General features: G+C 38.0%; 1 protein-coding gene across 1 annotated transcript in view; it reads left to right on the top strand.

Annotated features, from left to right (window-relative positions):
- Window positions 1-13513, top strand: part of CMTM4 (CKLF like MARVEL transmembrane domain containing 4) — a 33749-nt gene extending 20236 nt beyond the window's left edge. Inside the window, exons 3-4 of the mRNA XM_074582898.1 lie at window positions 9868-9966; window positions 10878-13513. Of these exons, the coding sequence (XP_074438999.1) occupies window positions 9868-9966; window positions 10878-11051 (273 nt within the window). The 3' untranslated portion in view covers window positions 11052-13513. The remainder of the gene's footprint in view (window positions 1-9867; window positions 9967-10877) is intronic.
- The last annotated feature ends 873 nt before the right edge of the window (window positions 13514-14386 follow it).

The raw sequence follows: 14386 nt of genomic DNA, 5'->3' as shown, positions 1-14386 counted from the left end.
CCAGCAATTACTGTTTGTGGATGAAGTGGATAAAAAAGCAGCCTGTAGTTATTTAACTTTGACAGATGCTGTATTTACAGTAGCTCGTTCTCTCTTAAGCTGTTTTTTATATTAGGACAGCCATGCTACATGTATTTTCTTACACAGATTAATACAGTCATCATGTAGTAATGTAAAAAGTTATGTGCTTTCTGTGAAATCAGGTGTTCTGAATTGCTTACACACATAACTATTAAACATTGACTGGCAATGCTTAATGTGTTCTCAAATATGAGGAGTTTTAGGAAGAGAACTGCTGGCGGTGCACATTCCTTTTGTACAAGTCTCCATTTCCATGCTGTATTATGAGTTAAACTTTCAGATTGGGTTGCATAAACACGGGTCACAAAATCAACATATTAGTCACTCCAGCAAAAGAGCTGTCAGCTTCAAGGACAGGATTTATATCAGCTTCTTTGGACAGTACAGATACATATGTGCCTATGTTCTGTTTTATTTTATGACAGTAAGTTTGTAAGTACTGTTGGAGACCAGTCCCAGAGGTTTGTGTGATGTTTTTTGTTTGTTTTTAATGTAGTTTATTAATGTTGCAATTTGCATGTTTGCAGTAACTGTTTATAAGCCTGAATGACTTCTCTAAAATGAGACTGGAATGTGGCATTAGAGGATTCTTTGTACCCTGGGGATGAACAGTCTATTGAGGAACTCGTCCTAAGAGTACTTGGTAGATTAGAGGGACTGAGAACTGTGACTGGTAGCTGTGGGTGGGGGAGATCCAGGTGGCTTGCAAAACAAAACCAGTGGAACCACTGGAATGTCAATGGATTGTCCTTGCCTTTGCTCCTTGTGTCCATTCTGCCAGTATTGTCACCATTGATCTTCATGGGAAGCTGAAAAGCAGCAGCTGCAGAGAGAAGGTAGTCTCTGTTTCTGTTGCCAGCTTGGTTGTTTAATGAGCATCACAACAGCCCGACAGCTGATACCAGCAATCAAAGCCCATCTTTTCATACTGCACAGTTCTGTGCATGCGAGTAGGATGTACAAGAGCATGGTAAAAAGTGTGTAAGTGCATCGGTGTCACACAAAATACATGATGGTTTTGCTGGTGTGATGCAAGTGGTTTCACAGGGAATACTAGATCCAGCTTATGTTCAAAGTAAGCTTGGCCACGACTTTTTATCAAGACAGCACAGAGTGGTATGTCCCCACGACTGAGCTGAAGTTGTCTGTGGAAGAGGCAGTTAAATGACTTCCATACTCCTACGTCTATATGTCTCTGCCTCTTGTTCTGTTGTTGAGGCCTGTGGCACGCTTTTACTGCCTACCAGAGTGCTTTCACAATGTGTTGAACATACATAAGTACAGAAGCCTAAATGCAGCTCTCTGCCTTTCCTGTCAAAGCAGTAGATACCAGTGCCTATCTGGTAGGTCCTCTCAGCCACTCTGACTCCTTACAGTACTTGAGGGACAAGAATTGCTGCTTTGACTGAGTGCAGTGTTACTTGTCTCTGCATAGCACTCTGTTAGAGATCTTCAGAGAAAAGAGAGCTTAAAAATCCAACCAATTGTGGATGGGGAGGTTTTGGTTTTGTTTGTTTGTTGTTTTAGAAGTTAAGCATTTTGATTTTTAGGGCAATGGTCACACTCTGAACCTGAACCCCCTACCTAAACAGCATGGAGCAAGGTGACATAGTCGGAGCTCAGCCTGAAGGGTAAATGGAATATGCTGCAAATGCTTTTGCTTTAGTTCATATTGCCAAACTCAAGAGAGGTAGAAGTAAATTGCCATGATCTCACAAGTCTCGTTCTTTTAGTTATGTACTGAAGATGAAATGCTTCTCCCATTGGTATACCAAAGATCTCTAACAGAAGTGAGAAAAGAACTGGAAGCTTCTGACTTCCATTAAATGATGAGACCATCCTTCCTCAAGGCACTTGGGAGTATCTGCATTATTCAGATAGCTGTGGTCTGATGTTGCATGGACAGAGTGGGAGATCAAAGACTGCCGATAAAACACGTATGGGAGATTACTCTGGCAAAGTTAGTAGGAAATTTAAGAATGTAGAGTTGTGGTGGGATTTTTTTGGCTTTTTTAGCATTTTATTCTTTACAGTTTAGAGATATATTCATACATTATCTGCCTCTTTCCGTATTTAGTACTTTCCTGTGTTTTGATGGTTATTTTGATAATTTTGCAGTCTCTGTATATGACACAGTTATCAGAGGGGTTGCTTTCTGAGTAACAGACTTTCACACTCCTGAATGCTTTAGGAGGAAGTCACTTAAAAAAAAAAAAGTATGACTTTATAATGGGTATTTCCCTTGTGAAAAGTCTCAAGCTTTGCTTTTAGAAGCTGGGTGAGAAGAGGCTGTTACTGTGCTTGAAAGATTTTCATAGTCTTAAATTTAGGAAGAAGTTTTTCTTTAAACATGGTACTCACACAAACTAGGAAAACCATTTACTTTCAAATGATCCTACATATTAGAAAATACCAGGCCATCAGCTGCTATTGTCCAACACAGAATTGTCTCCTTTAGTACTTTATTAAAATTAGATTTCTTTCTAATGCATTGTGGCTGTTGTCTGATGTCCACTATCTCTGGTTGGAATGAAAACGTGGATCAGTATATACTAGCAAATAACACAACTGCAAATTTACTAAATATTTTTTAATATGTATTTTTAGTCATTTGCAGAAAAGAGCTTTGTTTTGACCCTATTTAGAAACTTGCCAACCACTTTCTTATTTTCCTGAGAGGAGATGGTGAGGCCAGAAAAGAACCTTGCTTGGGTGTGTTGAAGAGAGGCAGGTCTGCTAATGGTAGATGAAAGAACAGTCCCTTGTCTGGGTTGTGCAGCACTATCGATATTATGCAAAAACGCAAAAGCTGAGGAACCTGTCAATGGAAATTTCCATTGCCTTTATGCTTCACAGCTCAAAGGGAACCTATTCTGCAAGGAGACTTGCAAGGGGCGTAGGGGAATGGAGAGCACCCCACATCCTGCTTAACTGATGAGCTGATGATTTGAAATGTTTATTCTCAGAGTTAACTAATAACTGAATGTTTGCTATAATTTTGTGTTTGGCTAAATTATCCTTTTTTTTTTTAAAAAATTCATTATCTGAGTCTCGTGATCTATAGCAAGAGCTTAAGGTCTTGCAGCCAAACCGTGTGGATGACATGGCCCTCTAGAAGTAGGGACCGGGTAGGGCAGTTAAGGTGTAGCTTCTGTGTTCTGGTGAATTTGCCTGTCGTTTGCCAGGCTTTCTGACACTGTCACTGCAGGGGGGATCCACCCTAATGCTGCAGTACCTGTTTTTCAGGGCTGAGAACTGAGATGACTTGGGAAGGGGGAGAAGTGGTGGCAAACAGCTGAGAATATTGGAATTTGGCAGTGTCTCTTGGATGAGAATTTGTATAATGAAATCCGAATCATTACAGACGTAAATAATTGCATAATCAGCCAGTAGAATGGACTATTTATGTTTGTGTAGGAAAAAAAACCCAATAAATCTTCCAATAGACTTTTACCACTGATTTTTAATTTTTTTTAAACATCCACTGGAGCTCTGGTAGTGTGTTTTGTGTGGGCTTAGTTCTGAATACAGAGTTTTTCAGCCTCGAGCAGATGAGGCACAGAACTGAGCACAGCACAAACTAATTAGAGTTCTGCTGGGCTCGTTAGCCTGAACTGGGTCCCAGGGAAGTGCTGCTAAAGGGAGGGAACTTGAGGAGTCAGGTGTGTCTCTTTGAAGACGCAGATCAGTGGTTGTATTTTGTGCTGCCTGAACACTTATTTCATCATCTTTGTGGGGTTGGGTTTGTTTTTTTTCTTTTTCAGTTGTTGCAGAGATGAAACCTTGTGTGCAAGTAACTGACACTTAAGTAGTTGGGAGGAAATTTGATGCGGTGCCAGAATGACAAACTGTCTTAGGCCAACCTTGGCTCTGATGGGTGTAATTACAAAGCTGTAGTTCAAAGGCCTTCACAGGACAATCTTGATTTCTTTTTTTTAAATTTATTTATTTTTTCCCTTTCTGTTTTGAAAAAACATCTTGGGTTTTTTTGGCTTGCTTAGCTGTTGAATGAGAAATCAAGTCATCCTTCGCTTTTATGTTTACTGCTGTCAAAGTAGCAATACCTATTAAGGATGAAAATGAATTTTTCATAGAACTGTCAGAATTAATTTTCTCTGGGTTAGTGTTCTTTGTGGATGGTTCTCATTTGGTGCAGCATAGTGTAAACAATGCTGCATTATTCTTGCAAGAAATATAAGCACAAATTTGAAATACAAGAAATATTACATGGTTTTGTAGTTGTTTTTAGTAGGATCTGTTGTTTTGTGATGGTAACAGCTGGTCCTGTTTGTGTGCATGGGGCAGGCAAATGTGCAGGGAAAGCAGTGAGGAGCTGCTAAGAGAGAACTGAGAGGGAAATGGGCAGGTGATCTTCAAGAAACCAAAATGAAATGGGGATTGTAGAAGCATTCCTTCAGGAATGTGTTTTGTCATTTACAGCAGAGTTACTATATCTAACAGAGCTTGTAGTCCAACTCAAGAATAGTTAGAAATGAGAATAAAATCATATGAATCTTGATATCGAAGCCACTTCTTCCATTTCTTCAAAAATCATAGCTTGTCCCTGACCTTTCACAGGGCTGACTAAAGTTTTTGAAAGTCACTTCTGTTAATTCAGGGGTTTTTTTTTTACATATTTTGCTTGAGATACTGGAATTAGAACTGATTTCCAGCAAGTGCCAGATGCCTGCATCAGGATCGAAGCACCTGAACCAGGAGCAGCTGGAGGTTATTGCTAGAGCCCCTTGGGGGCTGCTGCAGGTGAGGTGGGACCCAGGGGATGTCAGCCCTGTGTGTGGTGCAAAATGCTTGTTACAATCTTTAACAATATGATTATAGAGTAAAATTATGGGAGCTTGACTAGAGGTGCTTGGTTTAGAGGACTGACTGGTGTGTTTGTAAACTTCAATTTGATAGCTTCATATAGAAGGGGAAAAGTGCCCCAACCTTGCCAGTAAAGTACTGGTTGGAGGAAAAATTAGGGGCATTGTACAAAAAATTAAAAAAAATATAAAAAAATCAATAACCACACTTCTCCCTCCCCTCCTCTGCCAACTGAAAAGCAAACTACCAAAACCCAAACAGAGCTTAAAGGAAATATTACTTTGAGTGCTCTATTTTGTGGAAAATAACCTGGAGAGCAGCAGGCTGTGACTTCTGTTGCCTTTTGTCACAAGCTGTTGAAATGTGCACGCTTCTTTTCCAGATTACATTCATTTACCTATGTTAAACTCTATCTACATGCAAACGCTTGGATCTCAGAAAGCAAATGACAAAAACAACCACCAGTTTAAATGTCATATTTTTATTTATATAAGTTACTTAAAACCAAAAGACTGTAGGATGCTGTCCACTTGCCTTTTCTAGAGTTTCCCACCTTTACAGCAGAATCAGCAGAACAAAAGCCTCATCCCATCTATTTTAGTGTAAAATGCTGTTTTGTCATAAACCCATCTTCATCCCCAAGTTAAGATGCCTCCTCTGCCTTATGCTCCTTCTGAGTGGGACAGATAGCTGGTGATGGCAGTAACAAACTGTGTCCTTGGATAGTCTCCTTTGGACTAATAGGACTGTTGATGACTGAACAGAATGACTTTTGAATAACTAGCAAGTGACCAGAAGTGAGTCTTTAATTTTTAAATCATTTTGTAAGGGAGAAAGGGAGCAGCAGCAGCCTAGAGTAGATTTGACTCAGCTCATAGATTTTGTTCTCTGTTATGGATGGCAGCTTTGTACAGTATTTTATGGCACAGCATACTGTCTCATGAGGTTGCTCTAATTTCAGCAGAAATTCTTCTATCTGTGTGATGTGGTTTTTACTTTGTCTATAAATATAATAGCAAGAACTTCAGCTACAACATGGCCAGATTTGAAACGGCTCATCTTTTTTCAATTAGTTTATTCTTTTTATTGTCACGATTATTCATTTTCTCTTACGTGGAAAAAAGCTACATTATTTTAGGGTGTGTCCTTTACTGCTTGAATTCTTGCTGTAGTTCATTCTCTTTTGTTTCTACTCTAACTTCTTCCAAAACTCTAGAGCAGAAAGATTAAAAAACCCCAAATCTAAATTTTGGATTAAAAACTTCCACCAATATTTGTGTCTGATGTTACCGTTGTATGACAATGTTATTGATAAGTGTCATTGCCCCTTAAGCTCCAAACAATCTGATCTGTGGCTATGAAAGATTGTGTTATTTTTAGCTTTTTAAGAAACTAGCCTTACTGTATCTATGTGAATCAATTATTAATTGCATTAAAAGGTTTTTACCTAATCAGGGAGAATAGAATTGCAGAAATGACTAAATTGGAGCCTCAAGATAGAATCAAGTCTTTAGATTTGAATTATTTGATTTTTTGCAAGGAGAAATTTGATATTCTTTGTAAAGAGTACAATAAAATAAAATGCCAGTGATGACAAAGTTTCTAACTCACTTATTTCTTTGGTTTCCTGGAAAAATCATGGCAATGGCACCAGCAGTCTAACTTCAGCAGTATTTCATATTCTGCAGTATCTCAGACTTCTTACAAGAAGCCGCCAAGTAAATTTGTAGCATGGAGATAGATGGTAATGTCTGTCATGTTGTGGGTAGATCTAGCTATCTTGCTTATGCTGTTCTCCTTTGGCAAGATGATCAAGCTGACAGATTCAAACAGGATCAAACATCAGCAGGATTAATTAATAAGCCCATCTGACCCCATAAATCATGGAGTAGCATATGTCATCTACTTAGTCTATGGTATTAAGGAATTACAAAATGTGTCTGAAAAAACATAATCTGGATTGTAAGAAATGAAAAGGTGGAATAATAAGCACATCTTTGGTTGTTTGTTCTGATGGTTAGCTCCCTTTAAATAAGCTTACTTTATTTTGAATATGACTTTTGTCCTAACTTTGCAGCTACTGATTTTGTTATACTGTTAACTTTGTTGTGCTTTTCTATGCTAAACTTTTAAAACAGCTAGTATTTTTTGATTATTTGAGCACTGGAGTCTTCATGTACACAGCTCAATCATTTTAATATTCAAAGCAGTTTAGGTTCTTTGATTCATACTGTGAGAAATTTTCTCCTCCTTTCAAATAACTTCTGTGGCTCTTCTCTGTACCCTGTCCAATTTTTCAACATACTTTTAAAAATGTGGATACCGGAACAGGATGCAGCATTCCAGTGTCCCTTGCAAAGGTAAGATTACCGCCTTACACCTATCGTGTCCACATGTCCAGAGGAATGTATAAGTGCTTTTTCTCTTTTTTTTTTTTGTCATGGCATCACATGTTGAGATGCTTACCTACTGTAATTACTAAGTTCTTCTGAGTTATTTCTTCTAGGATTTTGTCTTCATTCTGCAGGTCATTCCTGTAGGTGGCAAATGAACTCTGGTAGTAAAATACGTAACCCTACTTTGGGTTGAACTAAAGTTTTGGGTTTTTTTTTTTTTCAGTTATTCAAGAGCATAGCTGCCCCTCTCCTCAGTATTTAGTTTCAGCATTCTTCATGACATACGTATGTTTACTCTAGAGACTTGATGAAAATGTTGAATACTGTTGAGTCTGTCTCTGTTGTCATATATAGTGAGATTTTTCCCTCTAGTGAAAAAGGGTTTGTGCAGATGAGAACCACAGCTCTTGTTGGCAACCCTGGAAGAAAGGTTTGAGCTGCTAAATTTGGAGTTGGAGAGGAGGGTACTTGGATAAATAATGAAATGCCATTTATTTTCTAATATCTCTATTTCTTAATTCATCCCTGCAAGGCAAGAAATTATATAATTAAAATTGCAATAGCTTATTTTAATAAAAATCTAGTGTTTCTTGCCATAAGTGCTGGATAACATTTATCTCAGTGAGCTTGAACGGAAATGTGAAGTATCTCTCTAGTTATACACTGGCAGGTGAAAAGATGGTAGGAGTTTCTGAGACTGCAATTTGCTTTTGTTTCCTTACTATTTGGTAAGATAGTTTGGGTCTTACTGGGCTCATGAAATCTGAACGCGTGGGTGGAAATAGCGATGAGCAATGGAAGCCTCTCGGATTTCTTGGGAAAGTCCCCCTTTAGATGAGGGTCAGGCCACAGCAATACATCACACAGTTTATCCCCAGGTACCTTCACTTTGATAACCAGCTGTTGCTCAGTCAGTACCCTCAAAATAGTTTTCCCCGTGAATAACACAGTGCCAGAAACTTTCAGTTTTTACAATTACTTTCTAAAGCATTCCCAAATCATGCCTAGAAAAACGTGTTTTGGGAGTGACTGGATGACAGTGGTCTCTTTAAAAGTCTTTTTGCTATGTAGCTGGAATATAGTTATGGGATTCATACCCAGGGAATAAGTTTAGATTTATATCTTCAGTTTTCTAAGCCTGACTTCTTACTACACTTTACAAGATGTACTTTGGGGGGGAAAAAACAATAAAAAAATAAAATGATGCTTGTTGTAAGTGGAGGAGCAGGAAGAGGAAGCGAGCCTGACTTGCATGTGAAAGAAGAGAGTCGAGTAGAACAAATCTGTCCTTGAATTCTAATTAAAGAGTGCTGATGGGATTTTTTTAATGGTGGGAGTTGGCATGTTCAGTGTGTTATTTTTTTTTTCTTTAACTCAGAACTGTAAGTTGCACAGCAAAGTTGTATACAGGTTTTCTTTCCAACCCTTTTGACTCTGGTAGTCTTCACCTTTCCCTGATTTCCTGTTCCTTCAGGATGTTTGTGCTGAACTGCCGTTCCCTGATTCCTCCTCAGCCCTCCTTACTCCCTGACTTCACCAATTCGTTCAGTCATCGTGACAGTCTGTTATTTCCTGCATCTCTGTAGTGTATGTACAGGTCAGTGTACATACATGTAGAATGTTTTAAAAAAATTGTAAAAGGTGCCGCAAGTAACATACTGAACAGCTAGCCCCTAATGAATCTATCACTTTTTCTTCTATTATTTTAAACTCCCAACTCTTGAATTTTTTTTGAGCTTCGAGTCTGATCAGGTAGTCTTGTATTGATGTAATTATTCTTGTGCTAATAGCTGCCATTCAGAATTCTTCCTGATGTTCCCATGGTACATTAATGACCCTGCTGCTTGTAAGGCACGGCAGTGAAATCATCTCAACACTAAGTGACACACAGTGTATGTGTAACTGAATTGCATGCTGCCTGTCACTTTCTGTGCTTGGAGCAAAGCAAGAATTTTCCATGGATGTAGGTGTCCCTGGGGTGTTGCTGTGCGTATGTTTTAAAATGTCTGCTTGAAATACCAATTTTATGCAATAAATACACAAAAATCTCTCATGTATTCTCATGATACAGGCAGCTGTTATAAAATAGCATAGGATGTGCAGTTTTCTACAATGTAGGCCTCAAAGAATTTGTAGAAAAATCGTTGACTGTTACCCGGGCAGTGCATGGAGCACTCTTGTCATGTGAAAGAGAACAAGGGGTTCCTGGAGTGCTAAAGCTGGATATTTGGGTTACTTCAGTGTCAGCTGAGGTAGAGCAGCTTTACTCATTGGTGTCTGACAGTACTTTCTGAATAAACCCAGTAGAAATCGACGTAGCACATCCAGAATCTGCACTGGTGCTTTATGTGTACATGCCGTCTGACTTCAGTTCACAGACTAACAGGCACACATGCTACGTTTCCTGGGTAATAATCTTTGCCTTCTTTTGGGTAAGTGACAAACTGCATAAAAAGTGGGAAAGTATTGCTCTAGTTCGTGTTCTAACCTTCTTCTATTTCATCACTTCTAATAAAAGCAAGCAAAGAATCATTGTTTAGTAATGCTAATGAATTTATTTTTTTAGGATCTGGTCAACACTGGACTCAGCACTTTCTTCTTTTTCATTGCCTCTGTAGTACTTGCTGCTTTAAACCATAAAACTGGAGCAGAAATTGCTGCTGTGGTAAGAATTTGAACTTCTTTATATGTTCATCTTATCTTCTGTTAAAACTAAGATTAACTCTTCCCTCGTGTTCATTGAATACTCCTGTTGCCTTTGCCATTGCAGTTTACTTGTAGTTTTACAGTTGGCTATATGCTAATTCTGAATTAAAATTATCGACATCCTTTGAGTTCTTTGTCTTAAGGCAAGAACAAACAGAAAAATGGCTTGCAGCCTTGCTGCTTTCTCTAGAGCTAGCTTAGATGATACTGCTCTATATTGCAAGACTACGGAAAAGATAGAGCTGAAAATTCACAAGAAACTAGAGCTGCTTACACATAGTTTACCGAATTCTTCTTGCTCACTACAGATCATTTTTGTTCTATGGAGTGAGTAGAACTTTACTTGGAGATTTTAAATCTAGGACGGTAAGCTCAAGCAAATTAATTTTGTGCTTGAGCTGGCAACCTTTTTTTTTTTTTAAATAAAATAAAAAAAAAATTCCTGGACCTTGAAAATCACACAACAGTTCTGCAGAAGCGTACAGGAAGAACTGCAAATTATCTCCTTCTCCAGGTTGATGGTCTGGACTAGTCATCTGTTCTCTTGTCAGTCATTCATTATTATGTGTGTCCTGAGGAATGAACTGTTGGATGAAGAGCTGTATTCCTCTTTACAAGAGGTTCTTCCATTGAAGCTGCATTGCAGGATTTAATTGTCATGTTTGTAGACACTTTGTTTTCTGGGATCATTGATCTTAGTTACTCTCACAGATTCTCTAGTTCATTGAAGAAAAACACCAATTTTGCAGGCCATGATGATTTGTCAGTGCAAATAAAGTAGAAAATGAAGTTTCTGAGGAATTTGTTGTGAAACTACTATTGTTCTTGTTTTCAAAAATTGTCTTTGACAATTCTTTCTACTTCTTGTAGATATTTGGTTTCTTGGCAATGGCAGTGTATGCTGTGAACACATACTTAGCTATTAAAAAGTGGCGAATGAACAGCAGACAACAAAGTAGTCGGCAGACCAGTGACTACATACGTGCTCGGACAGAATCCAGAGAAGTAGACCATCGCCCTGAGATTCAGCGTCTGGATGCATGAAAGCAACATTCAAATGGGACTGCAAAGGGAAAAGAAGTGCTTAACTCCCTCATGGAATAAAGGGTTTTTTTTCTTTATTTAAGGAAGAAAAGGAAGATCAGATGGTGGCAAAGAATGCCCAGCCCTGCGTATGTGCAGAGATGCATTGAGTCAGAAGCTGTTGTAGGGCAGTAAATATTGGTCATTCAAAAGCAAGATCTGTTTAAGACGTCCACATATATATATGTATATTATATATCTTATATAATATATAACATATATATGTTTTGCAGTATGTTACTGTTTTGGATTTAACTGCACAGTACTTTCCTTCCCTCTCCCAAGTGCAAGCTCTGAATAGACATGTTCTGCCACTGTTTCTTTGTCTATCGTAAACACTAAGACCAGCACTACATTGCTTGGTTAATACAAGAAAGAAATCCACCAGAATTAAATTTAATACACGTGAAAAGGAAGTGAGGGGCAAATAGCAATAACTTCAGCCATGTATCCTGTCCAACAAACTCTCTGTATCCACCTCATGCAGCCTCAGCAGTGCAGCTCAATTCTTATCTGCAAGATGTCCTGCCGTTTCACTGTTGGTGCACTTACACAGCTGGAATGGACAACCATTGTGCGGTTCTGCTTGCTGGATATAGCAGTGAGGTAGTTGCCCTGTGGGTTACTCTGAAATTGCCATATTTGGTTCATGCATGGCCTGGGACAGATGTGAACCTGCACAAAGTTAGCATGTTTACTGAATGGTCACCATAATGCATCAGTGCAAGTATGTGGTTTTCTGCTAATGTTGGGATACGTTCTGGTTTTCATTCTGAAATGGGAAAAGAAAGATGCTTGGGAGGCAGGGTGGAGAAGAGGGCGTTGAGGTGCAGAGTAGAGAAAGAAGGGGTTGTCATCCAATACACTTGCATTCCAGTCATGGCTTTTTTCTTTTGGTTACTGTTGGGGTTTTGTTTGGTTTGGTTTGTGTTTTGTTTTTTTTTTTTTTTTAAGGTTCAACCTTTCTGAGAAGCCTTGGGTAAGCAAGAACTAGCAAAAAATTATGATGTGCTTATAAAATGTTTCTAAAGCTGCAACATTGTGATTCATTCAAGATAAATATTTTCCTTTTTGGAGGGTTGTTTGTCTTCTAAAATTAAAACTGTTGGTAGTAGGTAAAACTTTTTTATTTTTTTTAATTGAGTGTTTCTGCAATTTTTTTCTCTAATATTTCATTGGAAAATGATTTAGATAATTGAAGGATAATATGGTTGTATTGATCTGTTTAGAAATAGTTTTACCTAATTGAAGTCTTCTTATTTTAATTGTACTTACAGTGAGGAGAAGGATATTTTCTCTACTTAAAACTTGAATTCTGCAGTAATCAGTTAGACAATATCCTAATGTTGAATAGGAGGATGTCCCTTGCTATTTTTCTGTTTTTTTTGATTGATGTTTTTATCTGTGTAAGCCATTATTTGGCATATGCATGCCTGCATGTTACATGAAGGAAATCTGTAGGGGAGGAGATCTCTAGAGCTGAATTGCTTTCTGGCATAAGTCGATGAAATCTCTGAAATTAGCAGGACTGTATGCCACGTATGCCTGAATTTATCTCACATTTGAGTTGAACAGTTTTTGTATAGTGTTCTTATGTAGCTGTGCTCTTAAGTGTATGAATGCAGTTAACTAGAGTCTTAAGAACAAACGGCAATACATTGCAATAGGTCACTTTTAAAGATGAAAACCAGGTTATTCCAAACAGAAGATCAATAGAAGTGCCTGGGCGTTTTTAATTCCGGAGGGAACTGGGGTAGTGAGAGGTGTGAACCGAAGGCTGCAGTGTTTGAATTGAGCAACAGAGAATTATTCTGATGTGTGTGGTTAAAAAAAAAAAAAAGTGACAAAATTGGTGCCTTTTCATTTTTAGTTTACTGATGTCTACAGTGCATTTCACCTTAGTGGCTAAGATGGAGATTAAAATTCAGAAAGAATTACTAATGAGGTTAAAGAAAACTTGCATTTTCTTAACAAGTAATGGTTTACCAGTTGTTATAGTAATATTTTAATGTGCTTCATAGAAATTGAATGCCAAAGGGAATGCCAGTTTAAAAAAAGATCAAACCACATAGCCAACCTATAGCGTTGGGTCTAGAGCATAGAAAATAGACAGTTCATTGAGGTGGTGCCTCACCAGCATTACTATGCATTTCATGAAAAGCAGATGATGGTTCCATGTTCAGTGTGGTATGAAATAGCGGAGTTTGTCATTGCCCGTGCAGTTGTTATAGCCCTGCTGTTTTTCAGCACTCTGCCTAGTATTGGCAAAGTTTGCAAGGAGAGTTTGTAGATATTGTCAATTATTAAAAGAGTCTCTTTAAAAGTAGCACAAGCATATCTAGACTGGAATTGTAAACTGGCATTAAAGCTGTTTGTATAAAGATTGTAAAAAAAAAAAAAAAAAAAAAAAAAAAATCCAAACCTGACCAACCAAAAAAACACCTGCACCAAAAAAACTCAAGCCTCCTACTCAAATACAGAATATTGTCTTCCAGAAGATCCATGCTTTTAGAGTGGACCCCTCACCTGAGATCAAGAAACAGAAGTTAGGTGGTGCACAGCGAAGGCTTTTAATTAGGAGCCCATCGTTTGAGTTTGCGTTGTGTGTAAGATAATGCCCCGTTCCTCTCATGCTCCCTGTGCTGATCCTGGTTTTTCAGAGGTGTGGGAGCTCTCGTGCCTCTGCAAGCGTATGAATTTGGTGTCTTTCAAATCCTTACACCTTTCCTTACCTAGAAAAAGGATAACTTCACTGAGCTTTTTCTGGAGTGAGATAATGAAAAGCTTTTGTTATCTTTTAGCTGGAATGACAAATGCAGAATGATGCAGTTATACTTTTAATCCAGTGTAACACTTCACCATGTAGTATCGTAGACCTGAATGACCTTGAGTGCTTTTACTTGTGAAATACGTTTTCTTGAGCTGAGAACAGTATGTCATTATTTATTACTTACATCATGACTTGAGCTTAGCACAGCTTTCAGGGTAGAATTCAAAGAGAGTAGTAATTTAAAAAATACTATCTGAAACACTTTGTACAACAAAAACAAATGTAAATTTGTAATTTCCTTATTTTGGGGACCAAAGATGATTTTAGTATTGTACAGTATATACTTTCTAAAAATCTAAGTTAAGCATTTATTACTCTACAGAGACATTATTTACTATTTGGATTATATAGAAGGGAAATAAAGTAGCTGTGAGAGACAAGTAAGTTTGAGCATCAAACTGATGCTCAGTTTTGAAATATGATGTACACGCAGTTGATCTTCCACCCCACTCTCCCAACTTAATTT

Source organism: Larus michahellis, chromosome 4 (assembly GCF_964199755.1).
Source record: "Larus michahellis chromosome 4, bLarMic1.1, whole genome shotgun sequence".
Taxonomy (NCBI): domain Eukaryota; kingdom Metazoa; phylum Chordata; class Aves; order Charadriiformes; family Laridae; genus Larus; species Larus michahellis.
This window is presented reverse-complemented; position numbering and strand designations above follow the sequence as displayed.